The sequence below is a fragment of the Megalobrama amblycephala genome, linkage group LG7, assembly GCF_018812025.1.
Source record: "Megalobrama amblycephala isolate DHTTF-2021 linkage group LG7, ASM1881202v1, whole genome shotgun sequence".
NCBI classification, from domain to species: Eukaryota; Metazoa; Chordata; class Actinopteri; order Cypriniformes; family Xenocyprididae; genus Megalobrama; species Megalobrama amblycephala.
The window spans coordinates 49307942-49335722 of record NC_063050.1 but is presented as its reverse complement, the minus strand read 5'-3'; the positions used below and the strand labels follow the sequence as shown (position 1 = coordinate 49335722).

Genomic DNA, 27781 nt, shown 5'->3' with positions numbered 1-27781 from the left:
ACTTTCACACATTATTTGCCTCTATTTTAGAAAACGTGATGATTATCTAATGAAAATATGTTACAGTGCCGATAAAAAAAGAACTGAAATCGAATACATTTCTGATTTGTTATGTTTCTGTCGCTGCATGATGAGAATACAGTTTAAATATGCAACTTCGCTGGATAATGAATGCACAACAGCGAACAAATGGATATAAACTAATGCAAATTAATATTAACAATCGTAACATTAAACAGTTGGTGTTTTTGTCACACTGTTTTAACCGCTTGAGGTACTAATGTTAGCATCCTCTCAGCCTCGACGGCAAACATACCACTGTTCTCCAATAATGCAGCATCTACTCAACGAACTAATTACTTTATAATGATATGAAAACATGTACTGTAGTATACACTGTGTAACATACCGTTTTGTTGTCCGTTTTTGAAGTGTCCCGCTCTGTGCAGCGCGCAGCCTCACCTCACGTGTCAAAACAAACTCTACGAAGCATTGGTGATAGTTTTTATTTCGCCTCTAGAGGTCGCTCTCGTACTGTATAATGACAACGCACTCTTCTCAGCCGCTCCAGCAACGGACACAACCCGGAAAATGAAATCAACCATGGTTGTGCGGCACTTGTTTGCACATGCTTGCTTGCAGTCTGTGTTCTTCCGCCTTTATTTTGTAGTAAGTAACGAAAATGCTTTGGGAAAATGTATCGGAGTAAAAGTATACATTTTATTTAGAAATTGTTGTGGAATAAAAGTAAAAGTTGACAGAAATATAAAAACTTAAATAAAGTACAGATTCTCCAAAAAAAAAAAAAAAACTTAAGTACTGTAACAAAGTATTATTACTTCGTTACATTACACCACTGCTTAAAAATGACTAACGATTTAAACATGTTTTATTTTTATGTTTTGTTTTTAACAATAACCAAAAATATCACGAAATGGAGTTAATTTTAATAAATAGGCTAGCATTTTATTAATACGTAAAGTTTATAAAAACTTTTTAATTATTCTTCAGTGTAACTGCAAATCATATTTAGGTTCTAAATGAATTATTTGGTTCATGACGGCAAATATACAATTAGCTGCAACAAAAACCCATGTTAATACATAATAGCCTAATTAATACAATTTTATACGCAGTGTCTTCTACACAAGACTTAGAAAGTTTCAGCATGTCAACTAGAAATGTCAAAGATTTCACATGGTGGTTTAATTACGCCATAACGTAAAAAAATAGTTGAACGGGTTTTAACTGATTCTTTGAAATGAACTGTTCGAAAGAACCGATTCGCGGAAATGAGTTGTTGACTTCCCATGACTGTCTGCAGAGCATCAAATTAAGTTTTTGCCACCACATCCCTGTCTCCACATTTCTTTTTATACTCCTAAACTCTAGATCAGTGGATCCAGTAATTGATTCTCGCATTCAGAACAAAGCATCGATGCGATTAGCAATATAGGCTAATAACTGAATCAATATTCCTAAAAGCATTTCCCTCGCTTGAATAACCCTTAAATTCCTCTCAAACTTTGCTTAAGTCTGTTTATAAAGTCTGATATAATGTTCGATATTTCAATTAGGCCTAAAAACAAACGATGCACTTCGTGGCTCGACATTTAAAGTCAAAATCGCCTGAGGTGAAAACGTGGGCCTACCTCAGAGGGGTCAGAAACTTCGACCAAACTGTGGGACAATACTGCCCTCTGCTGGACATAAATTGTTCGTCTTCATTGTATTAGCCTACAATTGTAACCCCATAAACAAACACAGTGTCTAATGACTTGACTTCATATTTGTATCAGATTTTTTAAAACTAATTGAATAGTTGTTTTGCGAAAACAGATGCTCCAGTCTTCCATTTTCAACCTTAGTAGAACTGATTCATGTGCTGTTTTGTCCAACACACCTGCAGTATTTTGGCGCCCTCTCCTGGTCAATGTTGTAGTCAGCGTTTTCTGTCGCATTAAGATACTCAAGTGGAATTTGACTTCTCAACGTTAATTTAATAGCAAGGTATATTACCATATAAATCTTCCAAATACAAGTTCAACTCAGAAAAAAAAAATGCATTTATGAAATATTGCAATACAGATTTAGTACAAACATGAAATAATGGAAAAAATAAACACTTTTTTTTCTGTATTCAAAAACTTGTGCAGTTATGTCCTTTTAAATATAAACAAAGCAGCTTATATTATGAATTCTATGTAGTATATTAACACTTTATCATTTTGAAAGTAATAAATGCTATATATATGCAGTTTGTGAGTTAGTGAACTTAAAGTTGTTGCCATTGTGAGTACTGCTAACATGGGAAACTGAGAATTAAAAAAAGAAAGAAAGAGTTGCACCATGAAATGAGGCTCTTGAAATTGGTTTTGTTAAGTGCAATTGTTCAGTATATATAGATATGTTCAACAAGGAAAACATCAAGTATTTGAGCCAAATTTTGTTTACTATCAATTTGAAATAGAGAACCTTTGTTTATGTAGAGATTTTATCAGAAAAAAAATGAAATTTATGTCTCAAATGTTTTTATCAACCACGAAAGATAAGATATTTGTAATAGTGAGGCCTTTGAAATTGTTTTTGTTTTCTTGAGAAAATTAACCATCTTTAAAAAAAGAAAAACACTCGTCACCTTTCATGTCTGCCATCATAGGAATATTATTTTCTTTCTACAGTATCAGTCAGATCATGTGCACAAATACCTTCCCCTTCAATATTCTTTGACAAAACCAGATTGGCTAAGAGGTAAAGACAGACAGAGGTGTCAAACTGTCGTTCTGAATGAGAAAGAGTGCAGTATTGTACAGGGCTGAGATAGAGAGCTGTCGTCGCTGAGAGGTCCTATAGTGTGCTTGTTCTCCGGTCTCGGAAAGAAGGACTCGCCGTCCTCCTCATATTTCGTTTAGGTAGAGGGTCACACTTGCAGCCTCTCTCTCAGCAGGAAGAGGCACTGATCTTCTCTGATACTTCAAGATCTGATTTGGCGACAAGAAACCGGAGCCGTCCTCCACCCAGACGAATCAAATCCACAGCACTGTGAGAGACGGACACAGCAGGATTCAAATGTCAGAGTTAACAGAACACATTTTTCATTGCCAAGGATCATGCCTGGTGAAAATGTCATGGTATATATTTGATTGCTGATGGTGTTGCTGCCTATATAGAGCCCAAACCTCTGATAGTCTGCTCCAATGAGACTGGTCCCATTCACTGCCAGGATTCTGTCACCAATGCAAAGTCGCCCATCTGCAGCAGCCGGTCCATCTGGAATCAGTGTCCTGATGTAGATTCCAGGGGAGTTCAGAGGGGTGTGCTGTATATACAGAGAAAGAGAAAAGTTTTTGCTTCTTTTTAAAACAGAAAATATCAGTTCCATCAGGCTTGTTTTTATTAAAGCTCATGATATGAATCAGAAATTTGTGTTATTGTATGCTCCCTACTGCCCTACTGTACGCGTTTATGTGTTTTGAAGGAGGCATGGCTTTGGAGACGCTCTGAAGAAGTGGGATCTTAAGCCCAAATATACTTCACTTTTCAAAGCCCGTGTATACTTCATTTTCCATGTTCTGCTCTGTCTCTTGCACAGTTGAGCCTTTTAAAGTATACTATATATCTACTGGACGATTCTTTTCAAGTGCCTAAATCACTTGCACATGCGCTGACAGTCCACGCGGGCTCAAAAATTGGGCTGCACGCAGACTAGGTGTGCGAATGTCCACGGACCCTCTGATGATGAAAATTACGGCATGCGGACGGTGCGCAGACGTGGTTGGCCGAAGTATACTTTGGAGTATGTGCATATTGTACGCAGACCTCTATATTTTTGTAACTGAGCATACTTTGTCGCACATGCGCATTTAATTTTTTGCAGTAATTAGTTTATCCACAAGGTGGCAGCTGTGCTCTGGGGCGTCGATTCACAAGTTAGTCGAAGAAAAACTGCATAAACAGAACAGACTCCCTGCATCCCAATGTGCATACTATCAACCCTATCTGCCCTAAATAGTATTAAAGGTGCCCTCGAATGAAAAATTTAATTTATCTTGGCATAGTTGAATAACAAGAGTTCAGTACATGGAAATGACATACAGTGAGTCTCAAACTCCATTGTTTCCTTCTTATATAAATCTCAATTGTTTAAAAGACCTCCGAAGAACAGGCGAATCTCAACATAACACCGACTGTTACGTAACAGTCGGGGTGTACGCCCCAATATTTGCATATGCCAGCCCATGTTCCCAACATTATGAAAGGCATTAGACAAGGGCAGCCAGTAACGTCTGGATCTGTGCACAGGTGAATCAACAGACTAGGTAAGCAAGCAAGAACAATAGCGAAAAATGGCAGATGGAGCAATAATAACTGACATGATCCATGATATCATGATATTTTTAGTGATATTTGTAAATTGTCTTTCTAAATGTTTCGTTAGCATGTTGCTAATGTGCTGTTAAATGTGGTTAAAGTTACCATCGTTTCTTACTGTATTCACGGAGACAACAGCCGTCGCTATTTTCATTATTAAACACTTGCAGTCTGTATAATGCATAAACACAACTTCATTCTTTATAAATCTCTCCAGCAGTGTAGCATTAGCCGTTAGCCACGGAGCACAGCCTCAAATTCATTCAGAATCAAATGTAAACAATATAAAAGTATACAATACTCACATAATCCTACGCATGCATGCCGCATGCATGACGAACACTTTGTAAAGATCCATTTTGAGGGTTATATTAGCACTGTTCAAGGCAAGGGCGAGCTCCGTGGGCGTGGAGCACGAGAATTAAAGGGCCAGTAGCCCTGAATTGGCTCATTTATAATGATGCCCCAAAATAGGCAGTTAAAAAATGAATTAAAAAAAAAATCTATGGGGTATTTTGAGCTGAAACTTCACAGACACATTCAGGGGACACCTTAGACTTATATTACATCTTTTTAAAAAAAGTTCTAGGGCACCTTTAAATATTACTAACGCCACACACTATTTAGAATGGATAGTATGCACACTGAGAAGCAGGCACTGGTGTGGTGAGAAATTAAGTCCGCCCTAGGAAAGGGGTAGTATTTTTAATGCCTGATTATAATTCCTGTGTTTATGATTTAATGAGATTGACATTATGATTTATATCACTTAAAATTACTGATTACTGAAAGAGACCTGATTCCTGGAGGACTCGATTTCTCATGACACATGCAAGCTACAGCGACAACGGAGACCTACACAGATGAGAGATTGTGTGAAGAGGTTAGAAAGTACCCTCATTTGTGCAACTCTACCATGAAAGAATACAAAGATGTTTACATGGGTTGTAACTCGTGGCGAGAGATTGCTCAAAACTGTGCATGCGTTGATGCCTATGTACTCATAAGAGTGAAATGAAGTATACTTTGCAAGGCTGTGCGTTCAACTGTGCACCTTTATGCTGTGGTCTTTATGCTTTTAAAGCTAGCTTGTGCACTATGGTAAAAATGTTTCAGATCATAACATAGTTTTGTAAAAGGAACCTGGCTTTATCCAATCTAAAATCTGCCCCTGTAATGATAATTTGTGTGAAAAGGAATAAAAGTTGGATGTTTTATGTGTAGTGTTCATTTCAGCTGGAAACTGGAGTGAATTGTTGCCCATGTATAGGTACGTTTTTTATTTTTTATTTTTTAGAGCTTTGAAAAATGTAGGAGGCACTTTTCCATATGTTGCAATACACTGTCTAGGTTTTGGAGCAAATATGTTATGGTTATGGGCATAGAACAATGACTCACAAGTCCATCGATAAGTCCCATTCCCAGGCCGTACGGTCCTTTATCCAGATCCACTACAAAGACGGAACAGATATCATCAGAGTTTGGGCCCAGATGAGAGACAGGGACAGGGAAAGGAAAACCACAACCACTCAAAGGGCCTGGAGTGGGGCAGGGACAAACAAACAAACACACACAAGACTCAGTGCTCATTTGACAGACACACACATCTACACACAGACTCCGAAGTTGGGCCAATAAACAAAATCAATGTTCACAACGGCCAAATGCATCTGCTGCACATGCGAACAAAGTTATTAAATGATGCAAAGAGTAAACACACACAATACTGACAGAACTATACACACAGAACTCTGTGCATATGTTTATATGAAATAAACACATGTATTCACACATAAACTCATTCATGTGAAATAAAACCAATGTACACAAATCAGACATGATTACATGTCTGTTGTTGAATAACCAAAACTTACGTGCAGACGCCAACAGGTTCATTCCTACTACACAGTACATTTTCATGTCCTCATGTCATTTCATTTCATGTCATTGTGTCCCAGTTGGATAAAATAATGAAATAATATTTTTAATATCATATTTGATATTGTTTTAATATTTTAATATCATCTAATCTCAGTATCACAATTAGTTAATAGAGGAGTGATATATACACACTTCTAAAAAATGCTGGGTTGTTTCCCGCTCTAAGTGGGACTCAAACCCGGGTCCGCTGGCATGGGAGTCGGGCGCTCTAACAAGAAAGCTAAAGACTGCAGTCTCTAGCATCAGTCTCTAGCATCAGTCTCTAACATCAGTCTCTAGCGTGCCTCTTGAGTTCAGGGGAGTGAGGTTTACATGCACAGCTCTTACTGGCTTACGTCCATAACACTCACCCCCTAAACCCCATTCCCATCCGGGTCACGGCACCAATGTAACCTCTCCTGTTCGAATCGCCCGCTCTAAGTGGGACTCAAACCCAGGTATACCGGCATGGGAGTCGGGCGCTCTAACAAGAAAGCTAAAGACCGCAGTCTCTAGCATCAGTCTCTAACATCAGTCTCTAGCGTGCCTCTTGAGTTCAGGGGAGTGAGGTTTACATGCACAGCTCTTACTGGCCTACATCCGTAACACTCACCCCCTAAACCCCATTCACATCTTGGTCACGGCACCACTGTAACCTCTCCTGTTCGAATCGCCCGCTCTAAGTGGGACTCAAACCCGGGTCCGCTGGCATGGGAGTCGGGGGCTCTAACAAAGAGGCTAAAAACCACAGTCTCTACCGCCAGTCGTTAGAGCACCTCTTGAGATCAAAGGAGTGAGATTTACACGCACAGCTCTTACTGGCCAACGTCCGTAACATACCCCCTAAACCCCATTCCCATCCGGGTCACGGCACCAATGTAACTCCCTCTGTTCGAACCGCTCGCTCTAAGTGGGACTCAAACCCGGGTCCGTCGACATGGGAGTCGAGCGCTCTAACAAGAAAGCTAAAGACCACAGTCTCTAGGATCAGTCTCTAGCATCAGTCACTATCATGCCTCTTGAGTTCAAGGGAGTGAGGTTTACATGCTACATGCTCTTACTGGCCTACATCTGTAACACTCACCCCTTAAACCTCAATCCCATCTGGGTCACGGCACCAATGTAACCCCTCCTGTTCGAATCACCCACTCTCAGTGGGACTCAAACCCGGGTACACCGGCATGGGAGTCGGGCGCTCTAACAAGGAAGCTAAAGACCACAGTCTCTACCGTCAGTCGCTAGAGCGCCTCTTAAGATCAGGGGAGTGAGATTTACACACACAGCTTTTACCGGCCAACGTCCGTTACACTCACCCCACTAAACCTGACTCCTATCTGGGTCATGGCACCAATGTAACTCCTCCTGTTCGAACCGCTCACTCTAAGTGGGACTCAAACCCGGGTACACCGGTATGGGAGTCAGGCGCTCTAACAAGGAAGCTAAAGACTGCAGTCTCTAGCGTCAATCTCTAGCGTCAGTCTCTAGCGTCAGTCTCTAGCGTGCCTCTTGAGTTCAGGGGAGTGAGGTTTACACGCACAGCTCTTACTGGTCTATGTCCGTAATACTCACCCCCTAAACCTCAATCCCATCCGGGTCACGGCACCAATGTAACCCCTCCTGTTCGAATCACCCACTCTAAGTGGGACTCAAACCCGGGTCCGCCGGCATGGGAGTCGGGGGCTCTAACAAAGAGGCTAAAGACAGCAGTCTCTACCGTCAGTCTCTAGCGTGCCTCTTGAGTTCAGGGGAGTGAGATTTACACACACAGCTTTTACCGGCCAACGTCCATTACACTCACCCCACTAAACCTGACTCCCATCCGGGTCATGGCACCAATGTAACTCCTCCTGTTCGAACCGCTCGCTCTAAGTGGGACTCAAACCCGGGTACACCGGCATGGGAGTCGGGCGCTCTAACAAGGAAGCTAAAGACTGCAATCTCTAGCGTCAGCCTCTAGCTTGCCTCTTGAGTTCAGGGAAGTGAGGTTTACACGCACAGCTCTTACTGTCCTATGTCCGTAATACTCAACCCCTAAACCCCACTCCCATCCGGGTCACAGCACCAATGTAACCCCTCCTGTTCGATTCGCCCACTATAAGTGGGACTCAAACCTGGGTCCGCCGGCATGGGAGTCAGGCGCTCTAACAAAGAGGTTAAAGACCGCAGTCTCTACCATCAGTCGCTAGCTCACCTCTTGAGATCAGGGAAGTGAGGTTTACACACACAGCTCTTACTAGCCTACGTCCGTTACACTCATCCCCCTAAATCTCACTCCCATCCGGGTCACGGCACCAAAGTAACCCCAAAGTAACCCCTCCTGTTCGAACCGCCTGCTCTAAGCAGGACTCGAACCCAGTTTTGGGTCAAATATGGACAACTGTTGGTTTATATTTTTAAATTACATTTTTAAACCCAATAGTTGGGTTTGTTTTTTATATATATATATATATATATATATATATATATATATATATATATATATATATATTATGAACGAATAAAGTTAGTATTAGTATTGGATTTAAGGAATTCTGAGGTGTTTTGTGGTATTATATCAGTTGAATAGAAACAGAAAGTACTGCATTACAGGAATGACCTAAAAGACAAAATCTAGCAGAAAGAACACACACATCCACGACCCAAAAGGCGTTTTGGACTTGCCTTCAATGCCATTGCTGATGAAGCCATTGATTTTCTTGTGCTCTGGAGTTGAACGCATGCAACCATTGGACTTTGTGTGAGAGTGTGTATGTGTGTGCTCTTGTGAAGCATGCTCAGAGTAGTGGACTGGATTGGACTGTGTGTTGGAGTGTATATACGTGTGTTCCGGATAGAGGGGCGTGTTTGGTGGAGTCAGTATACAGGAAGAGTCTGTCGCTTGGGTTTGGTTGGCGTAACGGATGCTGGTCCCGTTTCTGTGGTGAATGCTGTGTGGTGGCTTGTCTCGGGGTCGTTCCTCGGCTCCCGCTCCCTCTCCTCTTCCTCCGAGCCCCGCGGAGGTGCCCCGCACCTCCCCTTCTCCCTCCCCACGCAAAGGAGGTGCTGGATGTGAATTGGAGTGAGGCTGAGAAGGGTCACGCTGGAGATCAGAATTTATCATCATTTATTAATATCAAAAGAGCAAAGCATAAGTTGACAACCCTTGGAAAACAAATCAACAATTTCAAGGTCAAACATGTCAGTTATTCCTTTAAAGTCACCAAGAAATCAAAATTGACAAGTCCTATTTGTTTAATATAAATGATTTATCTGTGCACATCATTATTTTTTTAATTCATGTGTCAATTTAATTTTTAATCAAAAAACCCTTCAATGATGACATGTCACGCACATGAGATCGACCAATAGCAAACCACAGCCATCCAACCATCCAATCAAATCCCCATGGACAAAATCAAGCCCCGCCCTACATTTTTTCTTGATCAAGAAGCCATTTAACTCTTAAAAGACTTCTTTACTTTACTTCTTTATCTTTACTTTTAAAAGACTATCGCAACTTCTATTTTATGCCGAATTTAAATTTAAATGCTGCTCAAAAAAAAAAAAAAAAAATGAATTATTCTTACATATTTTAATTGAATAATTGAATAATCCTTAAATCTTTTTTACATAAAGATTATTCAGTTCAATTTGATGGAATTTTACTATTAATTGAAATGCATATATCTTAAAAAAGGCTTAATTTTTTGAGTGTTGCCGTATATAGATGGAATGCTATGATGAGATGAAGCATATAATTTTAAAAATGTATTTATTATTATTTTTTTTTTATTTTTTTTACCTGAACAGGATTAGTGGTAGGCACTAGAAACTACCAACAACCAAACTAAAATCTGACAAAAATCACCAAAAACCTGACCAAAATAACCAAAAACCACATAGAAACAAAACAAAACAAAAAAACAGACAAAAACAAAGCAAAAACCACTCAAAACCAAAATCCAGGTGAAAACTAACAAAAAACAGATGAAAAACAATGAAAAAACAGACAAAAACCAACAAAACCCAGACAAAAACTAAACAAAACCAACTAACACCAAAGGTAAAAATGGCACTAGGGTAAGCTGCTTTGTATAAAATTTTCAGCCAAGATGTATTAATATGGTCACTACCATATAAATTAATATGACTGGCTGCCCTCTGCTGGAAACCCATAATACATTGTAGAAATTTTATTAACTTAACATTTTTATTAACCCCCGATATTATAAAAAGAAAGGTTTCTTGTTAAAAGGTCTGTAATAGGGATGTGCATTTTGCTGATTTCAACTGCTTGAATAATGTCATATGGCAATTAAACTAAACACAAAAACAAATAAACAATGAAATAAGCCTTGGATAATCGTTAAACAATGTTGCAACACCAGAAAATTTGTAGTGTTTTTGTAGCCTGACTCACACATGGTCCATAATTTAGCCAGCAGCTCGTAATTACACAGCTAATCTTGTAATCAGATTAAGAATGAATCTCATGTCTAGAATTTAAATCTTAGTGTGGTAAGCTCCAGTCCTTAAGCTGTTCATTTTTAAGAATGACTTTGATTGAATATATATATATATATATATATATATATATATATATATATATATATATATATATATATATATACTGGTTAAAAGTGACAGTAAAGACATCTACATTGTTACAAAAGATTTGTTATCACAGGAATAAATTGTATTTTTAAATATATTTTACCTGGGCTTCCTGCCGGTCTGCGCAGCCATTAGAAGGATGGGTCTTGGTGCGAAGACCCCACAGGAAGTGACGAACGTAAAGCAGCTGGCGGTATATACTGTCCTCCACACAATCACTCTCCAGGTCCACCTTAAATCCAGCACTCGGCAGCACAATAGGAGGGTGGTTCTCAAAACTCTCCAGTAGATCAACTTTTGAAAAGACACACATTCACAATGTACACTGGCATACAAAACGTCTCTGGAAATAACATTGTGAGTAATTCCCATTCATATACCTACCTGTTCTGTAGATATAGGCCTCATCTTCACTGCTGGGTTGCCAGATTGGTAAAGGGCCGAGTTCAGCCATGAGCTGGTACTGTGTGAGGATTCTGTGTAGCTGGACAGGCTTCAGGGATGGATGCTCGGCACACAAAGCTTTCCAACTCATCTATAGTCAAAAACACACATACAAAAGAGCGTTTAATGTCCTCAGTATGGGGATTTGTGTTGGTTGGTAATGCTAGTAGTAGTTTTATAAATTCATGTGCCCCTGTAATCTTTAATTAGAATATCTTCCCCTCTCTCTCGCAGTGACATCTCTTCTCTTCTCTCATGATGAGGGCGGGGCAACCTGTCACTCACATGAGATCCACCAATAGAAAACCACAACCATCCAATCAATTACCAACAGACAAAACCAAGCCCCGCCCTTCAATGTCTGAGAAGCATTTCACTCAGATACGCATCACAATAGAGAAGCAAAGACTATCGCAACTTTTCATAGGTACACAAAACTTGTGTAAACAGCATCCCAACACACCTGTCTTCCCTGCGTTACCTGTGAAAGCTGTTGTGGGGGCGTGGCCAGGATGCTCACTGCACTACAGAACTTGGCAAAGAATTTCTGTGCGAGATGATTATGCCCCGCCCCTTTAGCCCAGTCCAGCAGCATCTTCACACTGGCCTGGATCTGCAGGACACGGGAACGCTGAAACCAGCCGCGTGCGGGGCCTAAGAACATATCACAACAAACCCTGTTTCAGAATCATGATATAGCCTATTGTGGTAATAAGACTTAATTATTGTACATAATTAAAATAAAGAGTTTAAATCTCTCTTCACACTTGTGTGAGTTTAAGTGGGTGTTTGTGTGTAAGACCAGCTCTGATCCTCTGTCTGTTATGACATAAAGAGGATTATGGGTGTCTGGGGAAATAATCTTCTCCTGACCATGAGTAATGCACACATGTACACGTGTCGCACTGCCCTTTAAAAAAGGAAAACTGGTGATAGTTTTGCAACATGCAATACAAAAAAAAAAATGGTCATGAAATATATCAAATTTGAATATTCACTACCATCCAAAAGTTTTTTTTTTGTAATAAATTACTACGCTTATTCAGCAAGGATGCATTAAATTGTGACAGAAAACACATTTATACTGTTAAAAAGGATTATAATTCAAATAAATGTTGTTCATTTAAACTCTCTATTCATCAAAGAATCCTGAAAAATAAAATGTATCAAGGTTTTTCCACAAAAATATGAAGCAGTACAACTATTTCCAACATTGATAATAATCAGAAATGTTTCTTGAGCAGCAAATCATCATATCAGAATGATTTCAGAAGGATCATGTGACACTGAAGACTGGAGTAATGATGCTGAAAATTCAGCTTTGATCACTGGATATAAATTACATTTTACTATATATTCACATAGAAAACAGGTATTTTAAATTGTAATAATATTTCACTATTTTTACTGTATTTTTGATCACATAAATGCAGCCTTGGTGAGCAGAAGAGACTTCTTAAAAACATTTAAAAATATAACCAACCCCAAACTTTCTAAATGGTAGTGTACTTACATATTATTTCTGAATGAATATACTGCTTTTTAAGCTATTTTGAAAATCTTCCCTAGTACATAAATCAAACTTTTATTAACATTGAATAAACTTCAAACTAGGCAAGTTTTTCACTGAAAAAAAAATGACTTAAAATCTATTTTACAGCTTTAGTGGATTTGGAATATATAGTGCACAAGTTGTGTTTGAAAAAATACAACTTGGAACAAAATTAAGTAAATATTTATTCCCTAAGAACCGATGGAGAACGTCCATTGGCTCAGAGTGTCTTCAACACTAGAGGGCAGAAAAAATACTTTTTTCCAATTCATCAGCCTTCGCTCTGATATCTTGTTTCATTCTTTGTTCTTCTGCCTGCAATTGCTGACACACAACCTGCTTAATGAAAATACTGTATATGACAGGGAATTTGAGTGTGTCTCATGCATGTGTCTGTGTGTGCTAAACAAACCTTTATCGATGAGTTGATTGAAGAGTGAGACATTGGTGAAGAAGAAGAGGTAGGCGAACATTTGACTCTGAATCTCTGAATGGACCTGGTACTGTTGCAGCAGGTCTGATGTAGTCTGAAACACACTCACCACCCTGCGAACCGCCTCTGGCATCACACACACAGCACACACACACACTCCAGCGGCGCGCCGGCACTGCTCTGATGAAGACTCCGTCCCAAACGGGTTACAGTCCAACAGGCCCGGCATGACAACGTACAAAGTCTGAAATGTAAACGACAGCCATTTGTTAAGACATGGATATTCAGACACCTACAAACACACATTAATATTGAAGCTTGTTTCTGCCACTGAATAAAAAATAAAAAAGGCAATGACTTTTTCTCTCAGAATTGCAAGAAACACAACTGCCAGAAAAGTCAGAATTGCAAGAAAAAAGTCATAATTGCGAGATGTGAAATCACAATTATGAGAAAAAAGACAGAATTGCAAGATATAAACATACGATTGCAGGAAAAGGTTATAATTCCAAGAAAATAGTCTGAATTGCGAGCGATAAACTTGCAATTGTGAGTTATAAAGTCAGAATTGCCAGATATAAACTCACAATCGCAAAAAAAGTCAGAAATGCAAGAAAAAAGTGAGAATTGCGAGATATAAAAAAATGCAATTGTGAGTTATAAAGTAAGAATTGTGAGATATCAAATTGCAATTGCAAAAAAAAAAGTCAGAATTGTGAGAAATAAAATCTCAATTGCGAGAAAAAAGTCAGAATTGTGAGATATAAAATCAAAATTGCAAGAAAATAGTCAGAATTGAGAGATATAAAATATAAAATCATTCTATTATGCTTAATATTATTGTGGCAGCTGTGATAATTTTTTAGGATACTTTGATGAATAGAAAGTTCAAAAGAACAGCATTTATTTGAAATAGAAGGAGTTGGAGGAGAAGAAGACCTACAAGACATTCAAGTAGCCACACACACACACATTAAATAATTAATTCCCAGCAGCCCTGGCAACATCTTACAAGGGTGGCGCCACACATATAACGTAATACTACCCTTTACCTTAGTGATGTAGTAGACACACTGCTGAAAGGTGTACATGATCACTTCCTCTAGTATGGTCATCGCCTCTTCGTTTGCTGATATTGTTGCTGAGAGGAGAGATTCTTTAGATCCTGCTGCAATAAGAAACAGAAAAAAAAAATACAATTAGACCAAATGCAATATTTTATGTCTTTTATAATCCTCATGTCTAGCTAATCTTGTTTTTAATTTTGTCTATATTGGGCCCCATAGACCCAATTCACAATGACTAGATGCTTAGCAACTGACAACATGCCTCACATTTCCACAGATCATTTATTATAGCATGTTGTAAATGCCCATTTTTGAGTGGAAGGAAAAACATCTGGTTTTCATGCATGTATCTTTAAATGCAAATGAGCTGCTGCTCCCCGCCCCCTATCCAAAAGAGGGCGGAGCCTGTACAGCTTATGCCTCGAATACTCTGCCAAAAACTAAAACATCTGGTTTTGATAATAATCTCTATCGTGGCCACGCTCATGTGACATTGCAGTTTTTCGTCATCATGAACGTTTATTATCTGCATGCATTTTAAAGCCATATCAGTTTAAATTTCTGATATATATGGTTTTCTCTGAGCGCACATTTCCGAAGCACTCACACAGAAAGCTGCCTGTCAGACGGCGCGTCCTGTGAGTATCAACTAAGTTCTCTTACTTAAACTGTCAAATACACTCAAGGTTATGTCAAAAACACACAAAGTTCACATAAACACAGTCGGTTATGTCTGTGAATGTAAACAGCTGGGAAAGAAATCACATATATGTATATGTAATATACACATGTATATTAGATCTCTGTATTACAGTGACAGCAGCGTATTATACAGTACCTACTGCTATATATGCTGTTAATATGAATCAAACAACAAAATAAAAACAGAAAATCACTCACTGCTCTTGACTGAATAACTTTAGTGGCTTTAATAAGAATACATTTCTTTCTTAAATGCTCTGGTGAGGAGATAAACATGGCGGACTGTGTACAGCTCACTCAGGGGCGGGGTTTATGCTAATAGGGAGGAGTCTGTCAGAAGTTGTGGGCGGGGCCTGTGCAATGTGACATCACATTACATAGACACTGCAGATGGCTTATTCTGAGACACTGCTTATGATTTATGGGGATTTTTACCATTATAATGTGGTTGTGTACACACACTCCAACACATTTATGTTCAAACACCATGTAGAAATGAATTTTGCATAATAGGTCCCCTTTAAAAAAAACAGGTCGTCCAATCAATGACACTGACACCACAAATATGCAAATAAGAACATCACCCAGGCTTAGGGCCTTTAACCCCAGGTAAAGTATGAGCAGTGTGAAACGTGAAGCACAAGATAACCCAGGATTCCGCTTACCCTGGGTTTAGAATGACCCAGGGTTAACTATTTGAAGTGGGAAAAGCCCTATAGTGTTTCATACCTTTATCGTCCATGAGCTCAATAGTCTGCATGTATGCAGGAGACTTCTGCTGGATAAAATACAGTATTTCGATGGCATTGGACATCCAGAAGAAAATGAACTGGAGATCAGGTACTAGGTCCGAGATGCTGAGCAGAGACAGGGAGGCAGGATCTTGACTGTATAACCATACAAAAACACACACATATTTGACTCGTCGGCAATGCTTTCAGGACTGGTGACAGTCTATTCAGCGCCGTATGACCTTAGAGTGTCACACATTCAAAGTGCACGCATGTGCGTATTATAAGGCGTAACGTGATACTCACTGCTGAGCTTGCTTCTGTGCCAACTCCTTTGTCTTCTCCTGCGAGACACAGACATGGACGGCAATTAATGTCATCAAATTTTGAATAGCTTCATGTGGGAGGTATAATACCTTGGAATCTTTTTTTTCTTGCTCTTTTCTTTGGATGGTTAATATTGGGGCGCTTGACCTTCTAAAATTGGATTTTAATAATTCATGAATTCAAAGACAGTCTTCTGGATGGTTTCATTGGGACTAGATTAAAGGTACATTTACAAATTTCTGTATTGTTTAAATCAACAACGGCACATGCATTTGTCAACAAAGACAAAAGGGCATGTGAGGTGACTTACAGCAGAAAATCAATCAATGGGTCATGTGGGATTGATCCTCCTCATGCAAATGCTTTTGCAATGCATTTTATAAACAAGAAACACACTTGCACTTGGACATTGAGAACATGCAGGAAACTCTTTCATTTCATTCTGCAAAACTGTAAATCAAACACTGGAAAGTCATTTTTCAGATGGAGACTTGCTGCATTTGCCTTTCCGTCATTTTCTCCTCCCATACTGAAACACAATCAGTCTCAGTGACATGACATGAACTCGGGTGTAACAGTGGGAGGAGCCAGTGGGAAATGTAGTTTGTTGGGTGACAGACAAATGAGTGGGCCAAATTTGCAAAAATGATGCTGCTTGAAATTAAAAGTTGGCAGCAGCTGTTTACAATAAGTGAAAATAGCATATTTTCTCAGCAACATATTTTCACTGCAATTTGGACCTTCAACCCATTGAATCCCAGTGAAGTCCACTATATGGAGAAAAATCCTGGAATGCTTAATTTCTTTTCGGCTGAAGAAAGAAAGACATGAACATCTTGGATGACATGGGGGTGAGTAAATTATAAGTAAATTTTAATTCTGAAGTGAACTACTAAGCATTCAGTGATGGCAAAGGTCATTTAAATGTAGAAATACGCATGATTAATTAATAATGCAATATAGACTAATAAATATCCAATACTGACAGATAACAATAAATTAAATATCCAATACTAATAGGGGATAGGGGAATAATAGGGGAAGTAAACCTATTTTTTTACTTTTATTTGTCTTTGCACATTAAAGGATTAGTTCAATTTCAAATTAAAATTTACTGATAATTTACTCACCCCCATGTCATCCAAGATGTTCGTGTCTTTCTTTCTTCAGTTGAAAAGAAATTAAGGTTTTTGATGAAAAAATTCCAGGTTTTTTCTCCATATAGTGGATTCCAAAAATTACAGTTTAAGTGCAGCTTCAAAGCGTTCTACACGATCCCAGAGGAGGAATAAGGGTCTTATCTAGAGAAACCATCGCTCATTTTCTAAAAGAAAAAATTAAATTATATACGTTTTAACCATAAATGCTCATCTTGAACTAGCTCTCTTCTTCTTCTTCTCTATTAAAATTCCGGCAGTGCAGACACTGCTAAGTAAGGTATTACTGCCCTCCACAGGTCAAAGTTTGAACTAATTGTTATATACTTGCACTAGCATATTGTATATGACAATTTAGTTCAAACTTTGACCTGTGGAGGGCAGTAATACACTTAGAATTCCGGCAGTGTAGACACTGCTAATAGAGTAGAAGAAGAAGAGAGCTAGTTCAAGATGAGCATTTATGGTTAAAATGTATAACATTTTTTTTTTTTTTTTAGAAAATGAGTGATGGTTTCTCCAGATAAGACCATTATTCCTCGTCTGGGATCGTGTAGAATGCTTTGAAGCTGCACTGAAACTGTAATTTTGACCTTCAACTGTTTGGAGGCCATTGAAGTCCATTATATGGAGAAAAATCCTGGAACATTTTCATCAAAAACCTTAATTTCTTTTCGACTGAAGACAGAAAGACATAAACATCTTGGATGACATGGAGGTGAGTAAATTATCAGGAAATTTTAATTTGAAAGTGAACTAATCCTTTAAATTGGGATAGAAGTATTTGAACATGGAAAAAATAACATATTTCAGCTTTAAACACATCTAAACTGTTGACTTGAGTACTAACCCATGCTATGGTCTGAATCCTCTTGGCAATTTTCAGCAGTAGTTTACCGAAGCTGCCAGGTGGAAATGTATTAGCTGAGTGCTTGATGCATAGACAAAGCAAATATGCTGGTGTCAGCTTGTGGTCATCCCCGCTCGGCTCAATAAGCGTCAGCACCCGGTTCACCAGCGCGTCCTCGTGAGCCCGCTCAAATTCCAATGCAAGCTTTCGTTTCTGTGCACCTCGCGCCGGAGCCTTAGAGCTGCGCCGAGACACCACTGGTTCATGTAATACGGCCCCGCACATACGACATGCCTCTCCTTTCTCAGGCACACCCCCCGACTCACTGTCGCAGAGTCGCGCCAGCGCCCGGAGTCGAGTGAGAGTCTGGGCAGGAAGAGGTTTCGCACTCAGCGGGTCTTTGTACAGGAAGATGTAATGAGCACCAAAGGACAGCAAATCCCCATGACGTAGTGGAGTGGGCCGCTCAATACGCATGAAGTTAACCAGAACATTGCCATGGGTGACAGGTTCCAGGAGTAACCGCTGGTCCGAGGAAGAACGCCGTTGCACAGCACGACGTATTCGGCAGTGAAGTGGAAGCACATCCGGAGATGACAGGCAGATATTTGGTCGTGCTGATGCTGTTTCCTGACCAACTGTGTGTTGCTCTCGATTCAACAGGTAAACCAGGCAATCCTGACAAACAAAAGCAGATCAAACAGTAAACACTACTCCAGATGGGAGTAATAAAAATATAAAAAGTATATGTGATTTTTCTCACCTGTTGGTTGTACCCTTGAAGGAGCAGCAAGTGTGGAGATTGGTAGAGAGAGTGTTTAACTCCACCACCATCTTTACGGATCTCAGTGTCCCGTGCGGAGCGTGTTCTGATTGGCCCTGGGAGGGTGGAGTAGTACCGTTTAGGTTCCTCACCAGGCAGTCCCACCAAGTTAAGGCTGGTTTCACTGAGGCTGCGGCAAAATGAGGAGCCGTGCTGGAGTGTCATTGTTCCTTTAGCACGGTTTCTTTGCAGCTTCCTTGCTTGAGCATTGATATCTGTCGTAGAGAGAGAACCACTTAGGTACCTGTCACTCATTGTCCTCAGCTACAAACTAACCTTATGGGGTTTAAATGAACAGATATGTTTAGCAAAACAAATGGACTCAAAGTTGTTCTTATTTCAAGCATTAAAAGTCAATAACACCCCAAATTTGAAGTGGATATGGAGGTGAAATGCAAAGCATAATAAAGATAATGCCATGCTTAGTAACCTCAATTTAAGTTCAAACAAAGCAACTGGGAATATAGTGAATAAGTCATATTGACTAATTTTATGGTACTTTTAGTAATCTTTCGAGCCCTGCATCCCCATTCACTGTATGGAAAAGAACAGTTTAAACATAATGCAAAAACATCTTAATATGTGATTCAAGGAAGAAAAGAACAAAGTATAGAGGTGTGATAAAATAAGGGTAATATTCTTGTGGGATGAGGGACAATGACTAGTATAGGGGTAGTACATGAGTATAGGAAGTCAACACTTGACTGGTGCATGGAGGAATACAGTAAATTATGGGTTTGCAAAATAATGGTACTGTATATGGAGGTGGGGCTGGTGGTCGACACCATACCTGAGGACAGTCCCCACCTTTTACAATAGTTGTACAGGGCTGTATCAAACGCCAGCCCCGGGGGGAGCTCCGATGGCATCTACCATGCCCGCTTCTACTCAAGGTTGAAGATAGCACAGGGGAGTTTGTGTGGGTCCCTGCATGGCATGGGTAAACACCACAACAAATATAAATCACCAACAAAACCATGAAAATACACACAGTAATTCTAGTTATTCACTCATTCAAGTAAGCTGTTCACGAACCTATGTAGGTTTGTAACAAATTTGCATAATTGCCAGCCTATGGTCTGCCGGCGAACAACGTCTACTTTGACCCTCCTTCAAATGTTGTAGTTGTAGCTGAGACTGGAAGAGTTTGGTTTGTGTTGTCGACATGCACATCCAAAGGATAAGGACTTGGGCTTGAATTGATACGGTAAAACCGACACCATTGTTACTGTTCATATCACAGTGTATCAAGTGCTGAGGAAGCCTCCGAAATTCAGATATGGTAGTGGCCCTTTCATTTCTGACACACACTGTAAGCGGTTGACCAATCAGAATAGACTAGGGGTTGTACAGACTAATCGACTTTAAAGGGGACTTATAATGCTCCTTTTATATAAGTCTCTGGTGTCTCCAGAATGTGTCTGTGAAGTTTCAGCTCAAAACACCCCACAGATCATTTATTATAGATTTCTGTGTGTGTCCCTTTAAATGCAAATGAGCTGCTGCTCCCGGCCCCCTTTCCAGAAGAGGGCGGAGCTTTAACTGCTCAACAACAACAACAAAGCTGGAGAATCTCACGCAGCCAAAATGAAGATTGTCAGGAGGATTGCTTATGAAAGCAAAATGGCGGCGCCGTGGGTGGAAATGTGCAGATTAAGGGCTGTCAATATTATAATAAGATTCTCTTTCTACGTCACTAGGGGAGCAAAATCTGAGGAGCTCGTTTTTTCATATGCTTGCAGAGAAAGGCTTACCAAAACAAAGTCACTGGATTGTCCTTTTTTCACGTTTTCTGGGTTGGTAGAGGCACCGGGCACCCGATTATAGCACTTAAACACGGAAAAAGTTACATTTTCATGATATGTCCCCTTTAAAACAATCATACTAAATACATTTGAGTGTGTTGAAAGTTATGTTTTAATGTCAGTCTGTGCATTCGCTCAGTGGCTGGTATAAGAAACTTGTTGCACTATTAGATATTAGAATGTCATATTAATAAAAACTGGATGACCTGTGTTGCTAAATGACATGCAGTTAATTAAAAAATATATTGTATGATGGAAAAAGCTCCCTCTGATTATGCTATGTTAGCCACTTGACAAAATAGTGTTGTCTCTAAGGCATGGTGAAAATATGGTGCTTGTGGTAAATCAAGAAAACAAGCGATTCAAACATTAAGACTAACCGTGTTGAACTATATATAACATAATATACAGTACAGTCCAAAAGTTTGGAACCACTAAGATTTTTAATGTTTTTAAAAGAAGTTTCGTCTGCTCACCAAGGCTACATTTATTTAATTAAAAATACAGTAAAAAACAGTAATATTGTGAAATATTATTACAATTTAAAATAACTGTTTTCTATTTGAATATATTTCACAAAGTAATTTATTCCTGTGATGCAAAGCTGAATTTTCAGCATCATTACTCCAGTCTTCAGTGTCACATGATCCTTCAGAAATCATTCTAATATGCTGATTTGCTGCTCAAGAAACATTTAATGTGTACAATTGTACAAAATATTTGTGTACAATATTTTTTTTCAGGATTATTTGATGAATAGAAAGTTCAAAAGAACAGTGTTTATCTGAAATCTAATCCTTTGTAACATTATAAATGTCTTTACTGCCACTTTTGATTGATTTAATGCATCCTTGCTGAATAAAAGTATTAATTTCTTTAATTTCTTTTCAAAAAAATAAAAATAAAAATTCTTACTGACCCCAAACTTTTGAACGGTAGTGTATAATGCTACAGAAGCTTTGTATTTCAGATAAATGCTGTTCTTTTGAACTTTCTATTCATCAAGGAATCCTGAAAAAAAAAAGTACACAACTGTTTTCAACATTGAAAATAATCATAAATGTTTCTTGAGCAGCAGATCAGCATATTAGAATGATTTCTGAAGGATCATGTGACACTGAAGACTGGAGTAATGATGCTGAAAATTCAGCTTTGCATCACAGGAATAAATTACTTTGTCAAATATATTTAAATAGTACACAGTTATTTTAAATTGTAATAATATTTCACAATATTACAGTTTTTTACTGTATTTTTAATTAAATAAATGTAGCCTTGGTGAGCAGACGAAACTTCTTTTAAAAACATTAAAAATCTTAGTGGTTCCAAACTTTTGGACTGTACTGTATATATATAATATATATAACAATGATTAGTTTTCTGTCGATGAATGTATCCAAACAGTTGCTCAGCTGTCTAATAAAACACATATTATATTAAAGCGTCTTTGGTGTTTCCATGGTTTCTACGAAAGTAAAACTGGAAATCGAGGGTAACGCGGATATGATTCATTGACAGCCGACAAATTGACAAAAGCCATGTCCTGGTTAAAATTGCTGATTTCTCTGGATTTAAACATTGTTGGAAATGTTTGGGATAATGCAAGTACACAAGTCAACAAAATATATAACACTGTTCTAGTGGTTTTTGGATATTCTAATCTAAAAATCTTACATATTGTTCCTTTAAGAGAAAATTAAATTGTTTTTTTTTTACTTTAGATGCATGTAAACCTATTGTAGGAAACTTCCAAAACAAAATTAGGAACTTTTAAAATAGCATAAAACGGGCACTTTAACTAGCATTTTATTTGGTTTTTGGTTGTATAATAGATTCTACAATGATTTTTACAGGTTATCCAAGAAATTGTTGATATATAGGAACGAACTGGGAAGAGTTAAATATTCAGACATGGTGATTATGCAGACATAACTGCCAATTCCAAACCTGTTATAAAACGTGCTTGTGTTGGTAAATACCTTGACACTATCCATGAAGCCCCCAAGCATCTGTCACAGAGAAATATGTGTGTGTGCAGATGGTGGCGGTGGCTTGCAAATATAATCCCCCAACCCTTCTTCACCTTTACTCGTCCGTGACCTTCCAAAACCCTTGATCTATGTATATGCCTTCACCTTCTCAACCATCATTGCCCTTTAGATTGACTGTGAAAGCACACGTGAACAGTCCCAATGTGAGGAGAAGCATGAATAAACCCATGAATAAACAGCAGGACGCTAAGCCAAGTTTAAGAAGACCACTTTAAACAAGCTTAAGGACTAAGATCCTCTGATAAGCCTGCAACATTTTCATTAATTAAAATGCAATCACATGTAGACAAGAACTACAACAATTGTGCACTGAGAAATTTTGCACTAAATAGCACAGTAGCAGAAAAATGACCAAGATTCCATAATGCATTACTTGAGAATATGATTTTTCCAATAAGGAAGATTAACCGTAGATTCTAGTTACACAAACCAGACTAACTGGGTGTAGAGTTTAGAAGTAAAGCTACACTTGTAAGAACAAATTTTTTTAGCAATCTAAATTAGGATATTTAATTTTTATTTAAATATAATTATAAATAGTACTAAATAAAACGTCTCGTTTTAGAATAAAAAAAAAAATAGTTTTTTTTTTTTTTTTTGTTCATTTGAGGACCATATGGAAGCGTGTTTGCGCCACGGAATAAAACAATTTAAAAGATAATTGCAATTAATTTTTATCTCGCAATTCTGACACTTTCTGACACTTTTTCTGACATGATTGCGAGTTTACATCACACAATTCTGACTTTATAACTCACAATTCTGACTTTGTAACTCACAATTTTGACTTTATATCACACAACTGTGACTATTTAACATAATTGCGACTGTATACCACACAATTCTGACTTTATCATGCAATTCTGACTTCATATCACAAAATTGTGACTTTATATCTCAACTGTGACTATATCATGCAATTCTGACTTTATAACTCACAATTCTGACTTTATAACTCACAATTCTGACTTTATATCACGCAATTCTGACTATTTCACGCAACTGTGACTATATCACGCAATTCTGACTTTATATCACATAATTCTGACTTTATATCAAATAATTCTGACTTTATATCACATAATTCTGACTTTATATCATGCAACTGTGACTTTATAACTCGCAATTCTGACTTTATAACTCACAATTTTGACTTTATATCACACAACTGTGACTATTTAACATAATTGCGACTGTATACCACACAATTCTGACTTTATCATGCAATTCTGACTTCATATCACAAAATTGTGACTTTATATCTCAACTGTGACTATATCATGCAATTGTGACTTTATAACTCACAATTCTGACTTTATAACTCACAATTCTGACTTTATATCATGCAATTCTGACTATTTCATGCAACTGTGACTATATCACGCAATTCTGACTTTATATCACGCAATTCTGACTTTATATCACATAATTCTGACTTTATATCACGCAATTCTGACTTTATATCACATAATTCTGACTTTATATCACGCAATTCTGACTTTATATCACATAATTCTGACTTTATATCACATAATTCTGACTTTATATCACATAATTCTGACTTTATATCATGCAACTGTGACTATATCATGCAACTGTGACTTTATAACTCACAATTTTGACTTTATATCACACAACTGTGACTATTTAACATAATTGCGACTGTATACCACACAATTCTGACTTTATAACTCACAATTCTGACTTTATATCTCAACTGTGACTATATCACGGAACTGTGACTACATCACGCAATTCTGACTTTATATCACATAATTCTGACTTTATATCACGCATTAGTGACTTTGTATCATGCAATTGCGACTATAACATGCAATTCTGACTTTATAATTCGCAATTGCGACTTTATATCACATAATTGTGACTTTATATCATGCAATTGTGATTTTATTTCATGCATTTGTGACTTTACATTATGCATTTGTGACTTTATATCACACAATTGTGACTTTATAACTCGCAATTGCGAATTTGTGTCATGCAATTCTCAGAAAAAAGTCCAAATTGTGAGATAAAAAGTCGCAATTACCTATTTTATTTTTCATTCAGTGGCGGACAACAAGCTTCCATAGGACCACCTAAAGGAAGGTTTTGTCAGATTTAGCACACTTCTGAGGATCATTTTCCCCCTCAAAGTACAGCTACACATAGAATCCAATACACACATGAATTCTCTCTATCCCACCAGGAAGAAAAGCTGTTCAACTTGAGGATAAATTATCCTGAGTAATGTGCCTGAAGTTATTGATTTAACTTCCACCCTGTGTTTTGGCTCAATAGCCACCTTGTTGAATTTGTAATTTAGTACAACAGCGTCCAGGCACAAACAGAAAGAGAGAGACAGTGAGAGAGAGATGTTATGACTAGTCTGCAATAAAAGAGCACAAATATTTAATAGTGAAACTGAGACCACGGGTCAGCTACTGGAGGTCGGCCATATAGCAGACCCAGTGGTGCATTTATCCCTGACATCTGTGTGTCGGCATTAGCGAACCTGAGCAGCTCTGAACGACAAAGAACAATTAAGATCTATTGGCAGTTATCACAACATCTATACCACTGTGTTGATAGCAGCGATATGTTCAGCACAACTTTTATCTACAGCTAGAAGCACTTGAAAAGAGTGATAGCTGATTTAAGCTCCTGTTTCGCAAATGTGGGCAAACAAATGTTTAAAAACATATAATTTAAAACAAGAAAGGCATTATTTCATTTTTATGCAATTGCACTGTCCAAAATTGCATACTGTATAGTAGGCTAGTGTTGTCAAAAATATTGAAAGTTCGATCTGTATTGATACTGAAATATCTGAAATGGTTCCAATACTCCTTTTCTGCAGTATATACACCAATACCAACTGCACGTTCTCACTCTCTCTTCTCAACCCGCCCGCCTCCTGTCACTCACTCGTCCTTTGCTCTGGTTGAATAGCGTTGGGTGTTTGGCGCTGAAATTCAGCGCAGGGTTGCAGGTATTGCTCATAATTTTACTCATTCATGGAGGTTTCGCACTTACACTATTGATCTATATAAGCCACGCGCACATAAAGCCACCTTTCAAACAGCAAATTGCGCTCTTTTTCATGACTTATTGCACTTAAACTATCAAATACACACAAAATTATGTCAAAAATGAAAACGAATGTTGTTGTATCAGTATATTGGATCTGTGCATCAGCTCTTAAAGTGACAGCAGCCTAATAAACCTGCTGCTGTCTGTCATGTTGATCAACGAACAAAAGACAAAGAGAAAATCACTCGCTGCTTTTGACTGAATAACTTTTGTAATTTTAATTGTAAGCATTAATCTGAATTAAATTTTTACAATGAAGACTATCCATGTTATTTTACATTTGATTACTTTAATTTCTGCAGTATAATAGTATAGTTTCAAATAAAGCTGTGTGTAAGCTATTGCAACAAAATTACCCAAATTATCAAAGAATTATGAGATAATAATAAAAATATCTATATTGCAGTTTTCCCCATGGTATCGAAAATGGTATCGAATATCGATATTTTTCAAGGCATCGTATTGAAGTTGGAAATTCCAGTATCATGACAACACTACTGTACAGTAGGTACTACAATGTTTTGAAACTTGCTTTGTGACCATTAAAAATGTACACTATATAATGTGAATATTCGTATGAATGAAATTCGGACATACTTCGCTTCACTGCCATTCACAAATCCTCTCCTGTGGCCTCATGGGATAGTAAAGTGTCCATTGGATGCACACTACCAAATCTTGCTTATGAATACTATAAATGCTCACATACCGCCCACTATATGGAAGTAGGCATATTCGGACACAGGGAATGTGATAATAATTAGCTTAATACTCTTCACAACAGTTATGCATAACAACTTTTGAATTTCATAGTTAAAAATAATGACTGGAGCGATGCTCAAAGTCGGATATCTGTTAAACTCCGATCTCAGAGAGAAGCGTCAATCAACAATTTCAAAGATGGCGGCGACTAAAGGGCATCGTACTACATTAAGTTTGTAACATAATATATAACGATACCTTATTTTTTGCTTTTTAGGCTGTTTTTAAAACAAATGCATGCACTTTTGCATTTATAACTTTTGTAGTTTACATAATTGCTGTAATAACACAAAATATGATGGCGCCATCTTGTGGTGTAGGAGGTCAGATTTCAAATTTCCCACATTTTGCATTTTCCGGAATGTACCAAAAATATCCAACAGTATTGAACTATTGAGCAATTAAACTTTTAGGGTAAACATTTTCTGAATAAATTTGCCAAATGTTTTATAAGAGAAACTATGCTTGAAGTCAGACATTAGAATTTTTTATTAAATTAAAATTATTATTGTTAAAAATTTTTATTTTTAATTAAGTGATTATTCTTACTAATATTGTTTTACTTTTATAATTTATTTTTTATTGTAAAACATCTATAAACACATTCCATATAACATCACTTTCACTCCTTTTTTGCCCTGTTGTACGGGATTTTCCTGTTTCAATACAATCACACGACAAGAACATCCTCTCCAGAGCATATGTTTCTCAGTGAATGCATTTGTGCGTTACCTGCAGTGACTGTGTCCTTCTCTTTTGCTGCTAGTTCCTCGACCTCAGCTCTTCGTCTGAGCTCAAAGCGACGAGAGTAACCCTCCTTTGGCTTCCAGAGGTCCTGCAAGAGGAGGGGCTTTTCGTTGTTCCCGAGCGCCCGAAGGCACTCAGTCCGCCACCGTCGCTCTGGGCCCTCGAACCGTCCAATCACATCACATAACACATAGCTACAGGCCGAGGCCTTATTTAGAGAGTAGCGCTCAAGCGCCTCTTTGATCAACTCTTGGGCGCTGGAACGAGGTGTGGCAAGGACGCTTTTGTAGTTAGCGCCAGCGCTGATTTCATCACCAAATATCTTCAGCACACCTGGTGCAGATGACTGGGTG

General features: G+C 38.1%; 1 protein-coding gene across 4 annotated transcripts in view; it reads right to left on the bottom strand.

Moving 5' to 3' along the window:
- Positions 1-2647: 2647 nt before the first annotated feature.
- Positions 2648-27781, bottom strand: part of radil (Ras association and DIL domains) — a 28666-nt gene continuing 3532 nt past the window's right edge. Inside the window, exons 3-17 of one of the 4 annotated variants that reach the window (XM_048197962.1) lie at positions 27414-27781; positions 19778-19897; positions 18911-19185; positions 18148-18825; positions 16120-16157; positions 15812-15939; positions 14366-14481; positions 13293-13557; positions 11810-11982; positions 11269-11419; positions 10988-11178; positions 8953-9370; positions 5770-5909; positions 3180-3319; positions 2648-3040 (exon numbers count right to left, since the gene is read on the bottom strand). The exon at positions 27414-27781 is cut by the window's right edge and continues 204 nt beyond it. In XM_048197962.1, coding sequence (XP_048053919.1) covers positions 2941-3040; positions 3180-3319; positions 5770-5909; positions 8953-9370; positions 10988-11178; positions 11269-11419; positions 11810-11982; positions 13293-13557; positions 14366-14481; positions 15812-15939; positions 16120-16157; positions 18148-18825; positions 18911-19185; positions 19778-19897; positions 27414-27781 — 3301 coding nt within the window. In that variant the 3' untranslated portion in view covers positions 2648-2940. Of the gene's footprint in view, positions 3041-3179; positions 3320-5769; positions 5910-8952; positions 9371-10987; positions 11179-11268; positions 11420-11809; positions 11983-13292; positions 13558-14365; positions 14482-15811; positions 15970-16119; positions 16158-18147; positions 18826-18910; positions 19186-19777; positions 19898-27413 lie in introns of all 4 variants that reach the window. The other 3 variants (XM_048197961.1, XM_048197963.1, XM_048197964.1) reach the window with 3 other exon arrangements.